The 26,093-nt window shown below is 43.0% G+C and overlaps 2 protein-coding genes across 2 annotated transcripts in view; one reads left to right on the top strand and one right to left on the bottom strand.

Moving 5' to 3' along the window:
• The first annotated feature begins 2 nt into the window (after nucleotides 1–2).
• GFRAL (GDNF family receptor alpha like) lies at nucleotides 3–19,930 on the top strand. Its single transcript, XM_082218315.1, has 10 exons — nucleotides 3–1,023; nucleotides 4,779–4,913; nucleotides 7,920–8,069; nucleotides 9,233–9,631; nucleotides 11,514–11,564; nucleotides 11,958–12,288; nucleotides 13,679–13,932; nucleotides 14,496–14,591; nucleotides 14,957–15,038; nucleotides 16,087–19,930. Exons 1-10 carry the CDS (start codon nucleotides 1,002–1,004, stop codon nucleotides 16,211–16,213), a joined length of 1,647 nt encoding a protein of 548 aa, XP_082074441.1. The 5' UTR covers nucleotides 3–1,001; the 3' UTR covers nucleotides 16,214–19,930.
• A 3,103-nt stretch (nucleotides 19,931–23,033) lies between these two features.
• HMGCLL1 (3-hydroxy-3-methylglutaryl-CoA lyase like 1) overlaps nucleotides 23,034–26,093 on the bottom strand; it is a 51,222-nt gene continuing 48,162 nt past the window's right edge. The window contains exon 9 of the mRNA XM_082218352.1: nucleotides 23,034–25,611. Coding sequence (XP_082074478.1) covers nucleotides 25,510–25,611 — 102 coding nt within the window. The 3' untranslated portion in view covers nucleotides 23,034–25,509. The remainder of the gene's footprint in view (nucleotides 25,612–26,093) is intronic.

Raw genomic sequence — 26,093 nt, 5'->3', positions numbered from 1 at the left:
GAATGCAATCCTTTGCTCCAAGTTTTGTGCCATTCTCTCTCTTGATCTTTTCTTCATTTCCAAAGCCACAGCTGTAGGGCCATAGGGTCAGAACATCTGCTTTGCATGCAGTAGGTCCCAGGATCAATTTCCAACATCTGCAGGTAGGGCTTGGAGAGCCACTAAAACCCTGGAGAGCCACAGCTAGCCAGGATCAACATTTCTGAACTAGATAGTCCAATGGTCTGACCCCCATCCACTTCTCCTTATCTAATGCATTATACCTCCCTCTGTCTCACAGGTGGGCTCCTGCTACTCAGCTTCAGAAATATTTGTGTCACTGTGACCCCATCTTTATTGAGTTGCGCCCTCCTATTTTGGTATGCCCCACACAGCTAGAGCATGAACTCATCTTCTCATGTCACCAGGGTTTCCTGGGACCCCAGAGAAGCAGATCCTGCAGCAACTCCCAGGTTTTAAAGGTCCTTAGAAGGTACTTTGGAAAACAGCAACCACCCGTCTGCAGGTTTCCACCTGCAAGATTAGATTTTCCCTTTAGCTTTGAAGGAGTGGGAAGCCCAACCCCTCTAATAATGGTATCTTCAGAAGGAAATTCTTATCATCATTAACTTGGTACAGTATCACGACTGAACTATTGCCTCACCAGGCATTTGCTCAGAAGACTATAATTCACCTGGACTCGCAGGCAGCAAGGTATATAGTAAGCGACTGTCAGGGCAGCTTTTACTATACTCCGGAAATCTGCAACAGGTGTGAAATGGAGGGTTGGCTTTCCTATCTCTCTGGGATACTTAAAGCAAGCGAGAGCAGGGAGGGGAGTCCCACCAGAACGGGCTCACTCTTTCAGCGCCAAGGTGGACCAATCGCACGCAGCCGGGAGAGAGCTGTCCAGCGCGGCGTGGTGCTGAAACGACTCGGAGGTTTTGAGATTTCAGAGAGCATCAGGCGATAACCTGCAGCTTACTGTGCTCCGCATCAATAGCTCAGGACTGCCTTGCGCGATGAACTCCGTTCTGTTGCTGGGTAAGTTCTGCAGAGTTCTTCCTCGTGGAACCCAATCGTATACACGCTTACTCTGAAGTAAGTCGCACTGTGTTCACTGGGGCTTGTTCTGAATTAAGTGTGCCTATAGGACCGCAGTCTCAGCAGCCTGTTGGAGGGCACAGCGTTGGACAGTGCATATGGTCCCTACCACTTACTGGACTGTTCCTTCCTTTTGTATGCAATATAAAGGATAGACTTTGTACTCACACATTTGCTATAAGTTAAACTTTATTTTCCTCCTTCTCTGCTCCTCTCCTATTCAAACATAATAAACTTGTTGAAATGGCAGCTGCTTTGTTTGCTTTTAGAAACTTTGCTTTTAGTCTTTGTGACTGTAAAGGGGAACTATTTTCTTTAAAAAATATATAATCAATGTGCTAATTTAGAGCTCTGTGGTCCTCAGACGAAGGGAATAGAAATTTAATATATAAAACTGAAAAAATGAATATGATCAAATAAAGGTCTGTAGTGAGGAGGGCAGTTTCCTATCCCACCACAGCCCACTGTTCTTAGCATGAGCAATTTTGTTCAGTAGATTCAGATAGCCTAATTATTATTATTATTATTATTATTATTATTATTATTATTATTATTATTATTATTATTTTCAATTTTATACATTTCAATAATTTTACAATAATTTCAACATTTCAAAACTTGACTTCCTTCCCCCTCTTTCTGCGGTTCCTTAAATTTTAAAAAATATTTTCTGCATATCCAAATTAACTTAATTTGCTCATTTATTCATCTACTATAAATATATACTCTTATAAAACTGCAGGTTATTACAACAGTCCTGCCAATGTGCCTATCTGTTTACAGTTTATTTGTAAATATTCAATAAACCATTTCCATTATTTTATAAAACGTCTGTTATCTAGTAAGTTTCGCCATTTCTGCATATTCCATAAGTTTTTGTATCCATTCTTCTTTTGCTGGGACTTTTTCTTCTTTCCATTTTTGGGCAAGTAACATTCTTGTCACTGTAGTCACATACATGAATAAATTTCTATACCATTTGGGTGGTTCTGTCGCTATAATTCCCAAAAGGAAGGCTTCTGGTCTTTTTACAAATGTTATTTTAAACATCTTATTCAATTCATTATATATCATTTCCCAGTAAGTTTTAACCTTACTACAAGACCACTACATATGATAAAAAGAACCTTCTTCCTCTTTTGTCAATTAACTCGGTGTTAGGTACCATCGATATATCATTTTCATATAATTTTCTCTTAGACCATAAAGTAAAGTAAAGAGACCCCTGACCATTAGATCCAGTCATGACCGACTCTGGGGTTGCGGCGTTCATCTCGCTTTATTGGCTGAGGGAGCCAGTGTACAGCTTCCGGGTCATGTGGCCAGCATGACTAAGCCACTTCTGGCGAACCAGAACAGCGCATGGAAACGCCGTTTACCTTCCCGCTGGAGCAATACCTATTTATCTACTTGCACTTTGACATGCTTTTGAACTGCTAGGTGGGCAGGAGCAGGGACCGAGCAACGGGAGCTCACCCTGTCGTGGGGAACCGCCGACCTTCTGATCGGCAAGCCCTAGGCTCTGTGGTTTTACCCACAGCGCCACCCGTGTCCCCTCTTAGACCATAGCATGCTGTAAATTTTATATCCATATTCCACATCGTTCCTATGCTTCCACATCTATATTATGACCAATATCTATTGCCCAATGTATCATTGAGTCAGCTAGCCAGACTTTATCCCCAATTAAATTGACATTTGCAGTTTCTAAGAAAATGTAATCGAAGTGAGATGACTGAAGGACCACATGGCTGTCACATGGCTGACCGGTCTCTATGACCATATTGCAGAGCAAAACTTCATTCAGATTTCTATTACCAGTGGGAATGTATTGTGTACTGGGAGGCAAAACTGTTTGTCTGACTCAGCCCATTCTGTCCCGTCTCTTTAGCAGTGTGTTGCTCCTTCTTTTGTGCCCAAGGTTACTAGTGCTCTGTGGAACATGGCTAATCCTTTAGATGCTCATGACGGTTGATGCTTCATGAGTCACGTGGCTTTCTTGTTCCCAGAGGCAATGTGTGATTGGAACATTCTTCATGCGCTCCTGGCATGAAGAGCAAGCTGTTGAAGAGCAGGTGCCAGCTTCACACTAAAATGCTATCTCTATGTGCTACATATTTAATTTTATTTCATTGATTGCCAAGAGTGACACCTAGCCAATGTATTTAGGCTTGAGTGATGACCCGTTCCAGTCTGTAAGCAGTACAGTGACAGATCACCCTAAAGGTACTATGGAAGGTAACTTATCAAGTAGATCTGAAAAAGGGAGGTTTTGTTTAAACAAACACATGCTTGTTTGCTGAGTGGAATGTCTAAGTGCATGTCAGGCCACAAGAAAAGCTATTGTTACTACTGTTGACTTTTCCCTTTGACTTGAGGTAGGTAGGTGAGAGGAGGAACAGAGTAGCAGGCCTATAGGATGCTGCAGAACAAGAATAAGATGTTCTCATAAAACCCACATTTTTCAATCCCATTATTTTTATTTATTAACTCTACGTGTCTGAGGAAGAGGAAGAGATCCATTTCACACAGCTGTCTTTGTTGATTCCTGATGAAACTGCAATTGCACAATGACAGCTGAGAGAGTGGAGAAGTCAGATGGAACTGCTGGCTTCCTGCTGCTGTTGCCTGATGTAATAGCTAGTAGACCTGCACCTCAGCACTCAAAGTCCCATTGTTCGCAGTGGAACTTTTAAGAGTGCTGTCTGTGCAATGGATTATATCTGCTTCATCTCCCCAGGCACCAAAATCTTAATAGACATATTAACAGCAGAACCTTCCACATAGCTAGGCTTACCAGGGACATGAATTGCAAGCTGGTTTGAGCCCTAGCAAAGCTCATTTTAGAACCTGTGCTTTGTGCAAGTTAGCCTGGATGTATACAACATAACTACACATACATATATACATATATATATATACACACACACACACACACACACTATATATATATATATATATATATATATATATATATATATATATATATTGGCTTTCGTAGATTTTCACGGGTACAGGAATGCAGGTTTTGGTGTCTTCGGGTGTCTTCCCGTGTAAGAGTCGGGGTGTCTGTGCGACGCTCTGTTCCAGTAACAAGAAGCCGAAAGCACCAGCCTGAAGATGACGAGTGAGACCTCGTCGAAACGTCGCACAGACACCCCGACTCTTACACGGGAAGACACCCGAAGACACCAAAACCTGCATATATATATATTCTGTATATGTGGCTTATCGTATATTGACATATTTAATTTTTTTCTTAATTCTTGATAGTCTGTTACTATAATATGTCATTTTTTCCTGTATTGAAAATCCCTGTAAAATATGTTTTTTAAAAAAATTTAAAAAAACTAATTATGCACACACACACATTTTTAAAGTCATGAGATTAAAAGTTTGCTCTAGAACCTCCCTTTGAAATAGTGAAGCTCAGACTGAAGCAAGTGCAGTGGTGATTGGAGTGAAGCACAGAATGGAGAAACACTTGCCAAAGGTGAAAGAGAAGAGAGCATAGTCTGCTTAGAAAAAAGACTGAGTTCCTTGTTCCCTGATGGATCTAAACATGGGTATCTGAAATTCAGCATGGGTGACCTTGTGTATCTCCTTTACCCTTCCATGCTCTCTACAATAAAACATTGGGTAGAAATGCAAAGGATCCACTGCTAATCACCAAGGTTATATTATCTGTTTTGCAGTGCTGGTACTACATTCCATGCATGTAACTGCTTTCCAGACCTCCAAATGCCAAGAGCTGAGAGAGAGATGTGAAGCTGCAGGAAATGGATGTGAAAGTGTCTGGGCTTTGCTGGAAGAAGTTTGTTGCATTTCAGGTAACTATGGAGAAGCCATAGATTCTCTATGATTTCAGAGAAGCGGCATTCCTTGTCTAATCAGCTTCCATTAAAACGAACGCTGAACTGAAGGGAATTCTTCATTTCCCAGACATATGGTAGGAGAACTCATTTCCTGTACCCCTATGGAGGTGGGCATCATCACCGTAGACGGATGCATTCCATAGAAGCACACCCTCATGTCTAATTCCACATTCATTGAAATTAATATGAAAGATCTTATAGACTGAGAGGTGCATGTGCCTGCCGGAGCTCCTCCTTACACAATGGATTGCTGGGCAGGTTGCTAAACTCTACAACTCTACTGACTACATATTCAATGAAAACAGGAACTGGAATCTTAAATACAGTTATTAAGGAGAAAACGCCATTGAATATATGGGCTAATTCTGATCATACAAAAAAATGTTCAGGGGTGGAGAGAGATGGACAAAGGTGTGCAGATAGCCCCAGGGATGTGTTTCCATGAAAAAAAAAGTTGTTAAAGCATTCCCTATACATTTTGTGAATATAGGCGTCTCCCCAGTTAAGCAGGGGTTATGTTCCTGGGTATCATGCGTATACATGAAATCACACATAGTGGGGAACACCATCTAAAAAACCTGTAAAACACTCTGCTTCGTTTCAAAATCCACAAACTCCACTACAATCGCTCCCTCCAAACCTTTGTTCTCAATCTCCAAATTTCCATAGGCCCCAAAGGTCGGTGCAAAGGCTCCTGGGATTGCTAGTGGTTTTCCAGCTCTTTTCATGCCATTTTTACAGTTTTCCCATTATTTTCAAGCCCTTATTGCCCCCTTTTGCAGTTTACATTGATTGATTTATTTCCTGGTGCCACATGTATAGACACAGCCACGTGGGTGAGTGGGGAGATGCCTATTGTTGGGAAATTTATAAAAAGAGGCAAAAGGAATACAGAATTTCAGCAGGAAACTACGAGGCATGCACCTATTACAAATCAAACTGAGCCTGCAACACTTTTGCTGGCACAAATGGTTTCCAAGTAATGCATACAATTGCCCTGATAACACCATGAGCACAAGGAATAATGAATGTTCAACAAATAGACTATCTGGAGGGGCCGTTTGTTTGCAGTGGTTTGGAATTAAAAGCTTTGTAACAGAGTGTGATCATACATAATTACTTTGTCAAAAAAATGGGGGGAAATCTAAGTGTTTTTAAGATGAGGATCCGTGGCTCTGATCCTATGGGTTGCTCCTTAAGTTCAGTAATACATTTGAGACTCCATCTTTCCCCATCCCCACCCCGGAATATAGCTCTTGATTTTCTTCTGAACAATTTCCTTACACTTACTGACAGATATAACCTATAGTGTGTCAGACTTAGGTACAGTGGTGCCCCGCAAGACGAATGCCTCGCAAGACAAAAAACTCGCTAGACGAAAGGGTTTTGCGTTTTTTGAGCTGCTTCGCAAGACGAATTTCCCTATGGGCTTGCTTCACAAGACGAAACGTCTTGCGAGTTCTTGCGAGTTTGTTTCCTTTTTCTTAAAGCCGCTAAGCCGTTAATAGCCGCTAAGCCGCTAATAGCCGTGCTTCGCAAGACGAAAAAACCGCAAGACGAAGAGACTCGCGGAACGGATTAAGACTCGCGGAACGGATATACAGCCAGTTTAAAGTTAATAGAATCTATACTAAATCCCCAAAGTAGTAGTATCTACAGTATAATATATACAAAGGGGAAATCTTATACTTTTTATTTGAGTGAATCTATGTTGCTAAGAGTTACTCTACTCAACAATAACAGGAAACTATTATTTTTTTTAAAAAAATCCAACTCCTACATAAATGAAATTCTGGCATTTTAATTGAACAGCTGAATCAACAGACTGAATCAGCCTCATGAAACTTGTAAAAGAAATGCACACCAATTTAGCACATGTCCTAAACATGCACAGATTACATGAAAGTCTTGTGACTTTGATAATTGAATTCTCAGTAGCTGCTGATCTTTCTCCTGGAGGCTAGATGTTAACACAAAAAGTGAAAAGATAGGGGTGGGGTGGGTTGGCACTTATATTTTCAACAAGTCTCTGATTCTTAAAAAAAGCAAAAACTAAAATGTCCCTTTCTTATTTTGATGAGCAAGTACATTTTACATCCTTTCCAAATGCAGCCAACAGGCCACAAAGCAAGTGATGCAGTATGAAACAGCATCTATCAGGATGGTGTCCATGACATGGGTATTCTGAGTGAGAAAACCACCACTTCATATGTTTGCCATCAGTAGTCACATAGTAAAATGGTTTTGAAAAACGTGAGAGTAAAATAAAAATCAGCAACCAGAATGTTCCACACTTCAGGTAATAGTGCAGCAACTTTTTTAAAAAAGAGTAATCCCTTTTAGATACACACAGGCACATTTACTGATGATTGGAAACTGTTGAGAAAATACTTAATGGAGAGTGTGTTTGATCAGCCACAGAAGAAGCACATATACATCGTTACACTTTCCAGTTCAGCAGACAGGACTGAACCTGCAGAGAGCCCTTTCTTAGGAGCTACACCCAAGGAATATGCTAGCCCAGAAGTGGAGTGTGGGGTTGAATCAATAGGATTTTAACTTTGAAAAAAGAAAATGGGGGCATCTACACGTACGTACTCACAGGCACATGTGCTGTTGGAGTGTTCTTATTTTGTGGTGGTCTAGTGTTTTATAGACTAGAGATGACTTCATCCAGTGAAATGGTACCTAGTCCATGAAAGCTTTTGAGCCACTCAAATTTCAAGCCTTTAAGGTGCTACGGGATTCCTTTCATACAAACTACTTCATACCGTAGTTTATACTGGGTCACGATGTTTACTCCCGCTAGACCCATTGAAGTGAATGCCCATGACTAATCAGGTCCATTCGTTTCAATGGGTCTACTCCGAGTAAAAGTTAGTTGAAAAGGTGGGATATGAATAAATAAATATAATAACATTAATGAAAGTCTTAAGACTCATTCTTGCGTTTGAAATCCAGGCAACAACTACACAGTAAAAGATTCGACCAACTGTAATAAAACAGTCAAGTTCTTAGTTGACCAGTTCCCAGAATTTAAAGACTGCACCTGCACTAACGATAACTGCAGCACTACAGCGTTGCTTGGCAAGCAATGTTTTGGGAATAAAGGTAACAGATTATTTTCTTCTCTAGAACAAAATAATGCAGTGTAATCATGGCCCTGATAAGGCTATTAGCAGCTGCTAGAAATGGGAGCTGTATGGTACTTCGAGGATCAGAGGCTCTCAGCCATTTTCTGGGGAATGATTGAGGGAGAGGTCATGTCTTGCTTGCATGATGGACATGGGCATCTGGGTTACCACTGGGGGAAGAAGGATGCTGGGCTAGAAAGATCTTTGGTCTGATGCAGCAGAGCTCTTGTTATGCTCTTACATTCATTGTGGCTTAAAGGTTTAGCTTTGACAAACTATCGGATTCAAATATTATATGGATCTTTGACCTCTAATTGGGAGACTGTGACTTTCCTAAGCAATTATAGTAGTCATCAGAGTCCAAAATTCAAGACAAATAAAGTACCATTCAAATCCAGACAAAACCAGTGGATTATTCCCTTCTCCCCAAGAACCCCCCCCCCCAGCTTTCCAGGTTTTTCAGGGGGGCACAGGAAGCTGCAAGAGGGGAGAGGAGGGGAGGGGGGACTTCCTTCCATGAACTTCCCTTAGGATCCAAGCCAATTCATCAACCATTTAAGACCAGCAATGAACCCTGCAAAATGACAAGGGTATGGACTCCAACTACCACCTTGATTAACATAAAAAGCAGAGAGGAAAAAACTAGTCTTCAATTAATGTTTGATGGAAGAAAAAGAGAGATCTAAGAGCACTCCATGAGGCATAATTCCACCCTTGGGTGCTTCTGTAGGGAAGGTTCTATCCTTCAAATAGGCAGAATGAGGTATTCACCTCAGGCAGCATATGCTTAACAGTACAGTAAGGTCAGAGCCGTGTGTTTCACATGAACAGTCCTGCACTCCCATAGCTAGCCTGCTATCTTCAGGGGCAGTGCGGAGGACAGTGTCAAAAGTCAGATTCAGTTTCCAGTTTAGTTGGCTTTTTTGTAAATATCCTTCGCTTCAGGCAGCAAAATATCTTGGGATGGCCCTGGTACCATCCCAAATAATCATGGGGAAGGGGGAGGTATTTACAAAGCATAATTCATGTAGCTGCTCCTTTGCTTATCAGTTTTTACAATCAGCCTGATTGCATTTGAAAGATGCAGCCGCGAGCATGATCTATCCAACTGATTTTGCTCACAAATTCTCTTTTGCACAGGGAAATCGAAGCTTTACGCAAGCACAGATGTCCAGTTAGGATTCCTGCCACAGACAAAATTGCAAGAGACGGTGCACCCAGGCATGTTAGGAACCGACTGCGCGGTTGCAAAGGAAATATGCCGAGGAGATGACACCTGTTTCTTGCAGTACAAGAAATTCCAGAGAATGTGCAGAACCAAAGTAGCAAACTGTGGCCTCCGTGCGGTGGTACAGCAATGCCTCACAGCATGGAAGGAGTTAAGGAGAACAGTCCTGGGGAGCTGCATATGCCCAGAACCACTGCATAAAAGATGCACTAAAATATGGAAGCATATATTTAACAACACATGCGTACAATACACCCAGGAATACCAATCCTCTGCCATTCAGGAGGAAACCTATGCAGGCTTTGATGCAGGTAAATGATGAAGAGTCATCTCTTCAATAACACCAGTTCAAAGATACTGTTCCTAGCAACCTTGAAATGAATAGGTGTGATGGCACAAAGCGCCACTTTTTACATTTTAATTAAAAAACAAATGCAGAAAAACTGGTGGCGGGTTGGGTTGGGGTTCTCCGTGTTGACACCACTGCTCACAAATTCAAGCCCAAAGCTATCATGCTTATACGGGGTCCCAGTGACCTCTGTGTGCATTGCTTACAGGTTCTCATGCATAAGACTGGACTGTTGAAATCGACGGGACTTGCTTCTGTGCAAATATGTGTCAAGGTGTGGCATCACAACTAACTTCTGCTCCATTGTTCTCAAGGTCTTCCATGCAGGATCAAACATAGTCAGCCACAATGTGGCAGGAAGCACCCTAGAATCCTACAAGAGATGTAGAGATGGCCACTCACTTGGACAGGAATAGATACATCCATGGAGGATAGGAAGATCAGGAGCTACGAGCTGCGAAGTCTATGTTCCACCTCCAGTGTTGGAGGATGTAACCAAGTGGATTGGTTACATTTTCCTTCAAAATTATAGGAAGGGCTTTGTATGCCAGCTTCCTTCATTTGGTGCAGGTATTTTATTTTCGGTATAAACAGGACTCTGTTTTTGCACCTACAGACACACAAATGCACACCAAAGGTTCCTGTTTCCAAAAAGGACAAAGGGGTAGTCTGATCTCTCCAGCACTTAAAATTGCTCTCCAAGATGTGGAGGGAAGGAAAAGGGAAAACCTGGACATTCTGGGGTCAAATCAGAAACCAAGATGGCTGCTGTAACTCTGGGACTGACCCTGGAAAATTGGGACACTTCGAGGGTATGTCATAGGCAACTGGTTGGGCATGGATAGAACAGACTGCAGGAACAGACTGGTCTTTGGCCCGATGCAGAAGGGCTTTTCTCATGTTCTTGCGTTAATCCATTCTTTTTATAGATAATGGTTGTTGCCTCAGCTAGATACCTCCTCAAATAACCATTGAATCTTGACTGTGTACCTAAGCCCAAAGACAGAGAGTTATTTGCTTTCCCTCTGTTTTTAATTCCACGTTGCTGTAGCTCGCTGTAACTCAAACATCATTTACTCAGTTATGTTGTTACTCCTATGTTTGAATTTCTTCTAGGCAATTCAGATAAAATTGAAGCTGATGTGTAAATGCTAAGAGGAAACAGCAGGTGCAGGAGTCAGCAATTGACATGAACAACACTTGTCCCAACACTTGCAGCTGTTGCATTATGCAATCAGTGCATGTGAGTCAATGTCAGACAACGCTTTAAATTCATATGGTTTGCATCTATTCTCCTGCCCTGTTCACTGAATCAGGAGCTATGGCAAGCTACAGTTCCCATCCATCCCAATGGCAATGCTCAGAAGTGTTTAGCCTTTAAAAATGAAATATAAAAGGCCTCATCTGACCATGCAAACAAGATGAACAAAGATGGTAGTGAGATCATCTTTGCTGCCACGAGCAGAAACCAGCAGGTAACAGTCTGGTGTCTGCAGTTTATGGAGGACCCCTCCCCATCCATGGGTCCTATCAGCTGTCTGAATATACTGATTACTGACACCAAGCCTGGTTAAAAGGTAAGGTTGACGTTACTCTGTGTTCCACACTCCAACATTGTCTTTGGCTATTGGGGTTGATGGAAGCTGGAGTCAAACAACATCTAGAGCACCAAATGAGCCCCACCTTTGCTCTAAACTAGGAATGCCTCTGCTAAAGGCCGTCAAATAACCTGATCGTCATTTTTTTCTTAGCATTGTGTTTCATTGCAAACTGCTGCTTCCATTTCAAATCTACAATTAATTTACAACATGTAATCTGTATAATATGTATCTCCTTCGTTGTAGATCACCTGAAAATAAAATCACAGTGGAAGTCATCGTCTCTTTCAAACTATGGTAAACAGTAGCCTACTTTTTAAACGTTTCTATACTCTGTATCGATTTCAACTTTGTGGCCCACATAAATTATGAGTAATCCAGCTTCCTGACCCCGTGCAGAATGAGACACTGCAAGCTCATTGCAAGAGCTGGAAATAGTCATGGCCTAGGGAAAGTTACAAGGGCTAAACTGAGAGGTCTGGAGGGCCATATTAAGCCCCCGGGCCTGACGTTCGCCACCTCAATGTATGGGGTGTTTTTTTCAGGAAATGCAAATAGAAATGGGTTGCCTATGGTAGAGTGACCGTCATGTCACAAATTCAAGGGAGAGTTTGAGAACTGTTGTGCTTTCAAAATCACTCCTCGTACCCCTATCTCTATCGTCTTGTGATCATTTTGCTGTTTCCTCAGAATACAAACACCTGCGCTCCTGCTTCCAAATCAAAGTGGACTGTGTCAATGATGGAGTCTGTAACAGACAACTATCTCGCTACCTTCAAGCCTGCCAAGCTAATGCAACACAGTGCAATTGGAATCAATGCCAAGCAGCCCTGCGGTCCTTCTATGAAAACATGCCTTTGAACGTAGCCCTGCTGTTGACCTTTTGTGATTGCATGCCGTCAGATGAAAACTGCCGCCAAGCCAAGGGATTCCTTCATGGCACAGTGTGTGGAGTCAATATGGTCCCAGCTCCTTCATGCCTCAGTGTAATTGACACATGCCAAAGAAACGAGATCTGCCGGTAAGTGGAAATACACATTTTTGGTTGACTGCTGCCACATGTGTGTTTAATATAAAAATGCACAAGGAACCCAAGATGATCTCTTATTTATTTGCTCATTCACAATGCAGCAAATAATGTTTGCTTTCCAACCTACACCACAATCAAAAGATGTAAGAGGGTTTTTCTGTGATTTAAGCCTTCCTCCTAACCATCTCTGTCATTCAGGAAATTCATATAGATCTTTTGCAGGACATGTGCATTTTAACTGTTCTTGAATATGCACCCTATGATCCAGTCACTGCAAGGTGGTCTAACCGGAAGATAATGCACTTTAAGACTGTGTTACCCACAAGGCTGGGCATGGGACTTGGTGATTTTTAATAGCATTTTCATCCTGGTCCTGGAGATGCTCAGCAGAGTAAAGGATTTGGGATCTTAGCAGGGGCTTCAGAAGGCTGATACACTCTTCCCTGCTGCTGATACCTCTCCAGCTGTTCCTGTTGCCTCTCCAATGACATAACTCTAGTGCTAAAGCACATGAGCACATCTACACAGATGTAAAAATAATCAATATGCATAATTTAACATAGAGGTGCATACAGATTAACACTGAAAACACTGCAGGCAAATAAAGCCATAGGAGATGACAGGACTGGGCCACCAGTAGCAGACAGGACTATTCAAGGTCTAAAAGTTCTAGGCTTGCATTGAGAGCAGAGTTAGGGTCAAGTTACAGCTTATTATGTGCCATTCACCCAGCAATGTCTCTTGTTTATCTTCGATTTTGAGGATCATAGCACATGGAGGTGGGGAAGATGTTAAACCCACCTCCCCAGCTTCAATCCAAACATAGCTCCCCATTGAGGGTATGAGGCTTTAGGGTATGAACATGTCCAAGCTATATGTCTCTTGTTTTGTCACTTACAAGAAATTCTTCATTTTTCTTTCATTTTGTTATTTGCTAATCTATCCTTCAGCTCTCCCTGAATTATACATGAAAGGGAATAAAGGTAAAGGGACCCTGACCATTAGGTCCAGTCATGACCGACTCTGGGGTTGCGGTGCTCATCTCGCTTTATTGGCCAAGGGAGCCAGCGTACAGCTTCCGGGTCATGTGGCCAGCATGACTAAGCCACTTCTGGCGAACCAGAGCAGCACATGGAAAAGCCATTTACCTTCCTGAAGCGGTACCTATTTATCTACTTGCACTTTGACATGCTTTCGAACTGCTAAGTTGGCAGGAGCAGGAACCAAGCAACGGGAGCTCACCCTGACGCGGGGATTTGAACTGCTGACCTTCTGACCGGCAAGCCTTAGGCTCTGTGGTTTAGAGCACAGCGCCACCCGTGTCCCAGATGAAAGGGAATACCAGGAAGAATAAAATGCATACACATTTCTCTTTCCACAGGGCCAAGTATGAAGCATTTACATCTAAGTGTTTAAAACCCTTCGCCCGACAATGCCTTGAAGATGCAGCTTGTTTCGAATCTTTGGATGCAAATGATCTGATGTGTTCTGACAGTGATGAGTGCCGAGCTGCTTATGTCGGAATGTGGGGGTCTGTCCTTCGAGGAGTTGAGTGTACCTGTGACACAACGCCACTGGCTAAGCAGACTGCATGCAAGTGGTTCTATCATATCCTCCACAGCAAATCCTGCTTCAGTAAGTTGAACTAACCCAAAGGAGCACCTCTCTCTTAATCAACCTGCCCAGGCCTTACAATTTGCCTTGTACCTTTGCCAGGAGGTCCCATTATGTGGGAACAAATGAACGAGTCAACCAGTTAACCATTTGCAACTTATAGTTTGCTTCATTTGCTAACAGGAAAAATAAGATTCCTGTTTTTAAATGACTTTATGATAAAATGGGAATTCTAGCAGAATTGGCACCAGGCACACAAAAAGCAAGGCACCAGCAGGTTTAGAGGATTCCCAGGAGTTGCAGAAGTACACAAAACATTTGGGGGGGGGACTCTACAAGAGTTTGTGGTTTTTTAATTACCCAATGGGGAATGGATGCTCAGTTGGCACAGGTTACTGGCTGGCTGTTGCGGCAGTGGGCAAAGGGACAGAAATCTGAGAGGCGGTGGAATGAAGTATCCTGAAAAAGGGCCCAGATGACAGGGTGGAATCCTGGACAGAAGCACTTCACAATCCAGCGTTTTGTTGCAGGCCCTGCTGGCTTTCACACAATTGCTCTCTTTTTATATCCTCTTCTATTTACAGCTCAGATATCAGGTGGAAAAGCTGACCTTTACTCATCCCGTATGGTTCTACCTGGAAAAATACTTCCTGTAACTGGAGAACGGTCTTCATTGTACAGTAAGTTTGGCTTTTAAAAAAAGAATAAAAAAGCTCCCATCAAGGTCACCGGAGAGCCACAATGTTATGAGAGGCATAGGCTCCCACAGAACAACAACAAAAAGCACCAATCAAGGGGTCAAGGAAAGGAATCAAACCAAACTTTTAAATATTATTATTAAGAATCCTGGAAGCAAACTTAACATAGAAACCTCCTTCAGGGATAGTTGTTAGAAGCCGAAAGAAAAAATAAAATATGGTGATCGAGACCCTAGGAGATTTTAAGCTGAGGACAGTGAATATTTGGTTTTAATTTGTACTATAGTGACTGCATAAAATACTCTTTGATCAATGTTTTAATTCTGTTTCCATAATTTAATTTTTAGCGGACACAATCGTGATAATGATATACACCTCTTGCATAATCTTGGTGCTGGCGATAATCCTGTTGACTTTGTTAAAGACCAGGTAATTGCAATGTTTGTGTGGGGAATGCAGGGCTTCACAGGAAATGTGTGAGAACGTCCTGTTTCCATAGTGTGTGGCTTCTGAATCCTGCGGAACCCTTTTCCTGTTTGGTTCTAAGGCAAACGGAGAGTTTCACGATTGCCAGTAAAACAGAAAAGACACATGAGGAATGCACATGAACTGAATGAGAAATGAAATGAATTGTGTACTGCATGTATCAGATAAGGCAGTATGTGCTGAGTTAAACTGTAATCTTAAATTTAGGGGAAAGTGTTATTTTATACTGTAAAATAAAGTTCAGAACCATAAAGCAGCCCCCCATCCCGTGTGGAATGCAAGAGAACATGGGTATAGCCAGGATTTGTGTTGGGGGTGGGGGCTGGACACCCACCTATCCTGTTGCAGAACCAAGCTACCTGCAATGCGATTGGTCAGTTTGTGGAAGCCATGCCTATCGCTCAGTTGGGTTGCCAATTGCATCGCCAGAATATGGCACAACAGCATCCAAGTGACCTCAGCAAGCATTTCTAGTTCAAATATTTTGATTATTTCTATTTATTTACTTGATTGGGGGGCAGATACCCCCACCCCGGCTACACCCATGCAAGAGAGAAAATTGGGTTGTATAGAGAATATTTATGCAATCCTTCAAGCTCCACCCATTTATGGCTTTGGCCCCACCCACCATAAGCATGTTTACTGACAGAAAAAGTGGCCCTCAGCAAAAACAACCATTCTCCATACTCTGAAAAATAAAATAAAACAGCAGTTAAGGAGGAACACTTACAATTTATGACCTAAAAGACTCCAGCTGCCCTGAAACAGAAGGCAGTTAATGTTCAGTGGATTTTTTTCAATGACAGGCTGTATGTTTAACTTTCTACTGGGAATCAAAGGGAGCTCAAAGTGCTTAACTGTGACTGGGTCATACCCAACATTTACACAGCAAGTGATAATGGCTATTGATTTCGGTCAAGTAGATTGTGTCGCTCGTGTTTCATGAGTATAGAGAATGATGTTAATGCAACACACATGTGTTTGTTTTCAGAGCTTGCACAACTGTGTATCAGGCCAAGACTGTTTCGCCAGCCCATTTATCCGAGAAGCTCATGATGCCTCGACGACCGTGGATCACCGACTGCATCGATAATGCTATTTCAGGCTCTTCTCATTAGCCAACCTGGTGCTCATATGCCATGAAATTTCTCTTCAGAAAACGCATGGCCTGTAATACTGCTGTTCCACTTCAGCAAACACTGGGCAACTTACTACAAGAGAGGACACCACTGGAGTTGTAATTGCTTTATTTGCCTCAGTACTGTGTTGCTGTGTTGAATTTAAGATTGAGACATATGATATACTACAGGATGATACGTTTGGCCATGACATGTTTCCAGCCCAGCATTTGCCATACCGCTGTGTTGAAAATTTCCTCTCCATTTTTTCAACCATTCTTGAGCAGTCAGCGAGGAAAGAAATTGCATTTGAAAATTATCACAGGGAAGAGAAAATGTCAGTGAAATTCTCATGGACAGGGTACAACATTAGGGTGTACCTCTGTTGCTTTTGAGATGGCCAAGGCATATTGAAAGTGCCCTTTCATTCCTTTCACAAACCCCAGTTCCAGGCCCTAGTTTATTAATACCTATGAAGGTTTTTAACTCTTTACCGTGACAAAGTCTATTGTCCATTAATACACAAAAAAGTATTTTGCCAGATTGCATCTCTTATTTGCTCATATTTGCAGCTCTAAGCTGAGAGAACGGGTCACATTTTAGTCCAATGCACAGAAAAACAAGTTGCAAAACTTACCAAACGTCAAAAACATACAAATATCTACATTTGAGGCCCAGCCCAAATGATCATTAGCCCTGCATGTATATCACATTGTAGCTGGAATGCAAATGCTAAAACCTAAATCCCAGGACTTGTGTTACACTTCTGGCACAGGGGCTGCTGCAACCCTGCTCCTTCCTGCACCACAAGGAAATCTGAGAGGCGCAGCAGCAACTTCCCCCGGTAATGCAATTTCCTAAGGTTTTATGCTGGCATGCAAATAAACCATGGCATGAGGATCCTTTGGGGTGGCCCAAGTCACCTTCTCACATCATACTAGTGGCATGGGAAGGAGTGGTACCACTGTGGTCTTCATATGGCTGGGCTAATTTTACTGACTCTTTGCAGTTCTTCGTTTGATATGCTATTTCATGAAAGCACTACAAATCTGCTCTGTCTGCTGCTGGGATTGTAATGAGGCCTTTTCAACCAGCAAACCTTTCTAAGCATTAGGACCCTTTCAAGTATTATGCTTTAACACTGGTTTGCAGAATCTCTTTTAGCAAATCTGCACCAGGATGCTTTTCGGATACAGGATATGTGCTATCTTTGAGCTATGGGATTTCCCCACTAATTCCCTCCTGCCACCACCTCTCCCGCTGTGTACTGTCTGCTTGATAATTGGTTTGGCCAAACACCTCCTGACTGTGCTTTGTATCTATTCTACTAAAAGGGGAAAGGATCCTTAATCTGAGATACAGGTTTACTTTGGGAAATAGTTGAAGCAGCAAAATACACTTCTTGTAGAGTTATTGAGTTTTCATTGGTGTAGGTTTTTTATTGCTATTAAAAATAAACAAAAGTGATGTTATAATGATGTATGAATTCATCTCACAAGCACTGCTATGGGAGTGGTGGATCCTTTCTAGCTGTGGAAACAAAGACTAGACAAAGACATGCCAAATCTCTTCTAGCTGTGTAGCTCCATTGGCACAATCAAGTAAGGAGAAAGCAGACACTAAGCAGAAAGGCAGCACCCAAGAGTCAAAAGAGCAGAGAGGCAAGATTATCCATTGTGAAATTTTCCCCACAGGGTGGGGGACAAAAGAGACTTACTATATCTAATGCTGGTGACAACTTAAAACTACAAACCCACTTAGAATACTATTTTGGCATTAAGCGCTCTCTCTCTTGCTCTCTCTATCTATCTCTCGTGTGTGTGTGTGTGTGTGTGTGTGTGTGTGTGTGACAGCTAGGGAAGATGTCATCAGAAGAAAATGACAAAATGTGCTGAGCAGATCGCATTTTAAAACCACAGGGCAGCATCCCATGGACTTGTTCCATTAGTCCAAGGATTTACATTTGTGGAATGAAACCTTTCTTCCCTCTTCTCATCCCACAAGCACTCCATGCACGCCCCCAAATCAACTCTGGAGGGTTGTATGAAAACCCACAACAGATTTAGGAGGCACACACAAGAATAGGAGGGGGAGGGGAAGTTCTGTCAGGCAGCCGAAAGTGCATGTGCTGACAGAATGTGTGCATTATTCCACAGAAAAATCTGTCTGAGGCTTTTTCCGTTTTGCTGAGAGGGAGGGGGGAAAGCACTCCTGCCAATAATTTGAGTGCAGGTTTCCCACTGCAACACAGAACATGTTTCCTAGGAAGGTGGTGGACTCTGTTTCGTTGCGGTTTTTAAAGCAGAGGCTGGATATCCAGCTATCAGGAATGTACCTGGACAGGCTTGGACTAGGTGGACTCTGAGATCATTTCCAACTCAATGATAAAGGTAACCTCGATTTTCCCATTCCGCTTAAATCAGCAACCAAGTTTGACACAGAAATGCTAATCAATCTTTATTCATTTATTGAAGCTGGCACCAGCCAGGAAGCTACAATGCTGTTGATTCCAATTGACAGTTTTCCCCACACTTAATTGCACTGTCAGTATCCACAGCGGAAAAATAAAGCCAAGAAGCCATTTAAATGGAAAATACAGCATCAACATTATTCAGAACACATGCCAGATTTCTACTGATTCTGTGGCGAGACTGCTTTTTCTTTTTCTTCTAGATATACACAGAACATAGCTTGAGTAAGAATGCACTATTGCTGTAAACCAATGTAAATTCACATTAGGAACCAGTTACGTAGGAAACTCTATATTCTACCCTGAAGTTCTTATAGGCTAAATAAATAGTCAAAGGTGCAACATGAATTTTCTGGAAAATGTGTAGTCATTGTACACTGAGTTCGCCTGTTGAGATCTTCAGATTGTACATGGCTATCTACTTTGTCACAGTTGTTTAGCTGATTCATGGAAATGGCAGCAAAACTGAGACACTGCTCTGAAGCAAGTAGTCAGTTGTTCTAGAAGAGTAGTCCTTTGACCTGATCTAGGGCCATGTTCACACTTGATGCGTACTTGGGAGTTCCTACACGAGTGGTTTCCCCATTCACTTATGTTGAAAGTGACCGGCTCTGAGTGTGAATCTCTTTGTTTGCACACAGTTGCCCCATCCATTGAAATGAAAGGGCAAGTTCTTGCAGAAGGAAGAGCATCGCCTTGAGCGCTAAAATTCTGCAAGAGTTTGAAGGACCAGGACCTCTGCAGCTTTGTTTGTCTCTTTCATAACATAGTCCACAAATAACACAGTATGAACCATATGACAGCAGACATCTGAGTGACTTTTCCCTATCCAGCAGGTAAGAGCTGCACAGAAGTCTACAATCTCCATATATTGCGCATGTTGGATTGTGGTGCTGCGGTATAAGGGCTCCTCCAGATAACCTGTTTATTGAGCATGCATCCTGATTTGCTTATGCAAAGGCTAGGCTATGTGTAGTCTTTGCTGGGCATTTGTTCTGATTGGTTTGGGTAGCGTTTACCCATCTTCCCATTAACTTGTCACACATTTTATTTTGTGTGCAGAGGAGGGTGACCAATTGGGGAGGGAGAAAGGAAGGAAGGAAGGAAGGAAGGAAGGAAGGAAGGAAGGAAGGAAGGAAGGAAGGAAGGAAATGATTGCCAAAGAACTGATGCCTTTGAATTATGGTGCTGGAGGAGTCTCTTGAGGGTCCCATGGACTGCAAGAAGATCAAACCTATCCATTCTGAAGGAAATCAGGCCTGAGGCTCCAATACTTTGGCCACCTCATGAGAAGAGAAGACTCCCTAGAAAAGACCCTGATGTTGGGAAAGATTGAGGGCACAAGGAGAAAGGGACGACAGAGGACGAGATGGTTGGACAGTGTTCTCGAAGCTACAAACATGAGTCTGACCAAACTGCGGGAGGCAGTGGAAGACAGGAGTGCCTGGCGTGCTCTGGTCCATGGGGTCACGAAGAGTCAGACACGACTAAATGACAGAAGAAGAAGAGGAGGAGGAGGAGAAGGAGGAGGAGGAGGAAGCTGCTTGGAGAAGAGAAGACTGAGATGGGTATCTTCAGATATCTGAAGGGCTGTCACAGGGAAGATGGAACAAGCTTGTTTTCTCCTGCTCTGGAAGTTGGGACCTGAAGCAATGGATTCAAATTACAAGGAGATTCCAATTAAACAGTAAGGAGAACTTTCTAAGAAGAGCTATTCGATAGTGGAGCAGGCTCCCTCAGAAGATGGTGGATTATTCATACATTTATTTTATTGAATTTATAGCCTGCCCTTCCTCTCAAATGACACAGGTCAGTGGGCATAGGCCTGCAGCCTTGGAAACCCTATTTAAATAATAATGCTAGCTAGTTATTTAGCTTTGTGTGCAGTGGAGACAAAGACATGAGGTGGAAACAAATATTAGAGCTTAAGAGACTCAAATGATAAGAGAAACAGGCCCAGCTCCAGGACTGAGGGGGCTCAGGACAGAGTGGATCCCCTCCTGCCTTGTATTGGTAGCAGGCAGCATTCTGAATTTGTGCTGGTGGCCATTTTAAGTTCCCAAAATGGCTGGGTCATTATGTTGCATCAAGTGTGCTGCAGGAAGTTAAAATGGAGTCCTCCTCTCCCGGTACAAGGGGTCAGGATAGGCATCACCAGCACAGAAATGGATCCTGGCAGCTGCCTAAAGGCACCATGTGCTGAAATCAGGTCTGCTGAGAGCTTTTTCAGAAACAGGTTGGATGAACATATTTTGAATTGGCCAAAACAGCAGAGAAGAAAAAATCGATCTCCCCGGTTACATAAAAGAGCTCCATCCGTTGTGAGTCATTACCCATAAAAGCTGATGGAAGAAGTGATTTTTTGGAAAAAAAGCAATCAGAGGTAAATGTACCCTCTCAGTATGGCTTATTACAGCCCAATAATGTCAACACTAAATGGAAAGACAAGCAGATATTACCGCTTTTATGTGCAGGTGGGTCACCGGTAAGTAATGATTGTACTATTTTGTAATATTATCAGGCTTTCACCTTGTGTTCTTTTTGATTCCTAAGATAAAAGTCTATATACTGGTGCAAGGAAATAACAGATGCATTCAGTGAGATATGCTACAACTTTTCACATGACTTAGTAGTCAAAGAATGGTATAATAAATCAAAACTTTTGTTTGTACTCCTGGGGTGCACAAATGCGAAGCAGCTTGTTGTACGTTGGCTGAAATAATTCGAGTGGTCCTCAGTTGTAAATAGACTTTACAATTCCTTGTTCATTATATCTGACTGACACTGTTTCTCAGGTGAACCAATAATTCCAAATGAAGAACACTTTTTGACAGAAAAAGAACCAAATTAAAATACATAGAGATGAACAATTATCCAATCTTCTATTCACAGTACAGTGGTACCCCGCAAGACGAACGCCTCGCGAGACGAAAAACTCGCAAAACAAAAGGTTTTTTCGTTTTCGAGTTGCCTCGCAAGACGAATTTCCCTATGGGCTTGCTTCGCAAAACGAAGCTTGCCCCGGGGACAGCGGGTCTTCTCTTTTGAAGCAAGGGGCGGCGGGGAGAAGCGATCTTCTCCCCGCAGCCCCAGGTCCGGGGACAGCGGGAAGCACTTCCCGCTGCCCCTGGACCTCTTTTGAAGCAAGGGGCTGCGGGGAGATCGCTTCTCCCGGTGCTCCGAAGCCGGGCAGGGGGGAGGGAACACCTGCCCCCACCACCCGGCTTCGGAACGCTGCTCCGAAGTGGGGCGGGGGGGCGGGAACACCTGCCCCCACCGCCCTGCTTCGGAACGCTGCTCCGAAGCGGGGCGGGGGGGCGGGAACACCTTCTGAAGGCGGGCGGGGGGTGAAAGTCTTTGTCCCCCCTGCCTGCCTTCCCAGGGGCTTTTAAATTGCTCCGGACAGCGGAGAAGTCCTCCGCTGTCCCGGGGCGATTTTAAAATGCCGCCCGCCAGCATTTTAAGATCGCCCGGACAGCGGAGAAGTCCTCCGCTGTCCCGGGGTTTTTTAAAATGCTGGGGGTGGGAAGAAAAGCCCTTGCCCCCCCCCCCAGCCTTCAGAAGAGGTCCGGGGACAGACTGTCCCCAGACCTGGTCTGAAGGCGGTTTCCCTAGGAACGCATTAATTGATTTTCAATGCATTCCTATGGGAAACCGTGCATCGCAAGACGAAAAACTCGCAAGACGAAGAGACTTGCGGAACGAATTAATTTCGTCTTGTGAGGCACCACTGTACTAATAAAGCAGAGCACTATGAAATATCTTAGGGGCATTTGGTTTTGTTTTATTATACCTTTACAAATATAATTTGAATCAATGCAAATATTAACTGATTCTTAGGAGAGTTGTTTGGAAAAGATAATTTTGCCAGATATCATCTGTTCATGGTGATAATGGTGGCAATGAGCTACTTCGCCCTCCTCTGTTTGAAGGTGGGTTGAAGTCAGCTCTGAAATTTGTTTTGCCCCTCACCGGCAGACAGCAGTCCCCTCAAGTAGGCAGAGCACATCACCTGCAGGAGAGGCAAGCCCACCTTCTCCTCTTGCCCACTCACAAGGACTTCAGTGCCACTTCTCCATATTGCCTGGGAGAAGTTGGCACAGGCACGTTGGCAGAAGAGGAAATGGGCAGGGAAGTAGAGTGCTGTGGCGTTTTATGTAGGCTAACACAAAATGTTAAGTGCTAGTCTTCAACACAACATATGCAAATGTTTTCTGATGTCCCAGGGAATTTCTGGTTCGCCTCCTTTGCCTCCCAGGCCCCGTTTTTGACCCCAGGCAGGGGTATGATATACTCCCTGCACCACCTATCCTGGTCCCTGTCCCAAAGCACACATCATGATTAATGCTCAATAAAAAGGACACCCAGAGGGCTAAGAAAAACACTTCTACTGAACAAAAGTCTGCGCTGTAAAAAGTACTGAGTTTTGGGGGTTCAAAAAGATTTAAACTAGACTGTATTACGTTCTATTATTTTTCAAGTGGCTTTCACTGATTTATATATGATTGTGCAGTTTCTTTGATTGCACTCAAATGCACTCCACTGTAATATTCATCTTACAAAAGTCCACAAAAGGGGAAGTCTTGAATGGTTAGGATAGTTAAGAGGCACTTTCTTGACCCAACAGTGGATTTATGCTAGGTAAAAATGACAGATTAGCAGCCATTGTTAGTCGCAGAGTAGACCCACTGAAATCAGTGGACTGAAGTCCATTGTAGTTTTAATGGGTCTACTCTATGAATATGACCTTGTTGGATATCACCCACAATGTGCATAAATGCAAAAAAATTTCCCCCAGCAAAAAAAAGTACTGTGGGGACATTTCCGTTTGCTCAAGGCGGGTGGCAAATAGCAGCTGACGGGGCGCCGCAGTGGGTGCAAAGGGTTAAAGTCACACCACATTCCCAATCCAAGTTGTGGCTGAAATTAACATTGCACGACTGCAAATTATGTGACTAACATAACATCTAGTTTGGCCTGAATTGTGCAATGGAGTGATCCAACGAACACAGCTACTGTGCAACTTCCATTATTTCAATAAGCTTGCATACCTTACTTTCCTACCGAAAAGATGGAAATTGGACAGCAAGAAAGAAAAACAGATTGCAATGAATTTAGTGTATGTAACAACTATAGGAGGGCGCCATAAATTTGCAAAACATGGCAGGCTGCCATCCCCTACAAATTCTTGGAACAAGATAAAGTCATTCATATACTTAACAGATGTCAACTATAGTAAAACATTGCAAAAATGCTACTCATAGCAAATCCGGGTTTGGCTCCCTGCTCGCAACGTAATTGACTTGGCAAATGAAAAGAGGTAATCTGGAGTAATAAAATGTACAACAGCAAGACCACACACAACGATGGACCTCATTGACGGCTGCAAATATTTATACAACACTAAAAAAAAATTGGCTTGATTAAGATGTAAGAATATACTTGCTATCTTTAGAACTCTGAAGTCAGTTTGCGTCCAATGTGGATTGAAATAACAGTTGAAGATAGTGCAACTTGCGACCCGCCAAGCTAAATTTCAACTCAACAAACTCCCTTGCTTTTGCCCATCCAAGGCAGGCAACAAAGTCAAAATCAATTTTCAAAGAGTGTCCAAATTGTTTTAAAGTACATGACTGCTGGCCTGGCAGTCAGCTTTAAAAATATGTAGCACACACACAGTTCCACTGCTGGTCATTCTGTTCCTGACAGGCTGTGTCGCTATCACAATACATACATACATACATACATACATACATACATACATACATAACCAAAATCGTCATACTGGGCATGGTCACAGCTGCTATCAAGGTTCAGCACAGGCTGGGCCCCTGCCGAACAACCATAACCCAGAAGAGGGTTCACCAAAAAGAGATGTTTCAACCTGCTCCCCCTTTTGGCCATTGGAAACTGCTAATTTACCCACCTTTTCCTTCAGCCCAGAGGGAACAAGCAAGCAAAAACTAGCTGTGCTGATAAAGGGGAGGAGCAGCTGCCACTTCCTGAATCCTCATTGGCTCTCTGCCTGACAAGCAAGCCGATGGCACCAAGGAAGAGGAAGAGGAGAAGGAGCAGTTGGTGACAATATTGGTGGAAGAGGAGTGTCCCTCCACTACGTGTCTCACCCAAGGGCCCCCCAAAACCTGGAGCTGGCATTAAAGCATGGGGGATATTCCTTATGAAATACGATCCTTACGTGCTCAGAACTGCAAATTTATCATGTCTTAGAAGAAGCTTATGAGTCTCTCAAACGAAGGCTCTTTAGTCAAAGCTTTCTACCTTTCTTGGTCAGGGTGCATGTCTTAAAGCAGGATGACACCAGAAACCACCCACCTACACAATTGTGGAAACAAACCTGTGGCTTCTTAAAGATGAGCATGTCTGACATTGGTTTTTGTGTTCCTCTCTGCAAGAAACTCACCTCAAGGTGTGCTCAGATGAATACACAGGCATTTGGATTTTCCTCCTCACTCCTGTAAACCAACGTGCATGTCTTTACTGACCTCTCAAACACTTCCTTGAGGTGGCCCCACGGGCAGAGTGTTAACATCACTTCAGGAGCATGATGAGGGCCAATTCACAGAGGCCTTGCGCTTGTAGCCGGGAAATCTCCAGGGGCCCAGAGAAAATACGGAGAGGGTTTTGTCAGATGACCAGGCCCAGGAACTTACACTGTGATCTTAAATTTTCTGCCGCCATGGACATACAATATTGACTATTCTGCACCCCCCCCCAAATGGTTTGATTTGTCATATGCTATAGGTTTACCTTATGCAGCTATAAACAAGGTAGCGCATATTGACAGACAAATAGTTAACTTTAAAGCTCAGCTACTGAAAGATGCTTGCGCAACTTTAGAATTTGTTTGCTTGTTCAAGGCAGTGCAGATGAAGTGACCAGCTTCCATAACTTTGAAAAGATTCACACCCTAAAAAAGAGACAAACAGACAGAGATTTTATGCCTAGTAATTCATTCCAATCATTCTCGTGTGTGTGTGTGTGTGTGTGTACACACATGCATATGGGGGTGTTAGCAAACTCTACCCTAAGACTAAGATGGGTGAGCTGTTCAGAGAATCCAAAATGCAGCCTACTTAATTCGGATTTAAGTTGGTATTCCATGCACACTTACACTCGGAGATGAATATTACTGAAACTGGTGAGCTCATTTCTAAGTAACTGTGCTTAAGTGTGCGGTAAACACTCTAAAAGTCTGGGAAACTTTGAAATCGTGAAGGGATTGTCTTCTCATAGTGTCACAATTTTCTGAGATATGCTGTGTAGCAACTCATGAGAAGGCACCCTCCTGTCAGGGACTGGGCAGAGGAAGAATGGTGGAGACCACCTCCTCAGCCTGACCCTTCCAGAGAAGAAGAAGACAGTTCAGAATTACAACAGGCATTTGAGGGA

This window comes from Podarcis vaucheri (genome assembly GCF_965113315.1).
Source record: "Podarcis vaucheri genome assembly, chromosome: 3".
Lineage (NCBI taxonomy): Eukaryota > Metazoa > Chordata > Lepidosauria > Squamata > Lacertidae > Podarcis > Podarcis vaucheri.
This window is presented reverse-complemented; position numbering and strand designations above follow the sequence as displayed.

Coding starts and splice junctions, on each gene's coding strand:
- GFRAL (XM_082218315.1), top strand. CDS start 1,002: ATGAACTCCGTTCTGTTGCTGG. Junction 1,024..4,778: donor GAACTCCGTTCTGTTGCTGG/GTAAGTTCTGCA, acceptor TCTGTTTTGCAG/TGCTGGTACTACATTCCATG. Junction 15,039..16,086: donor TTGACTTTGTTAAAGACCAG/GTAATTGCAATG, acceptor GTTTGTTTTCAG/AGCTTGCACAACTGTGTATC.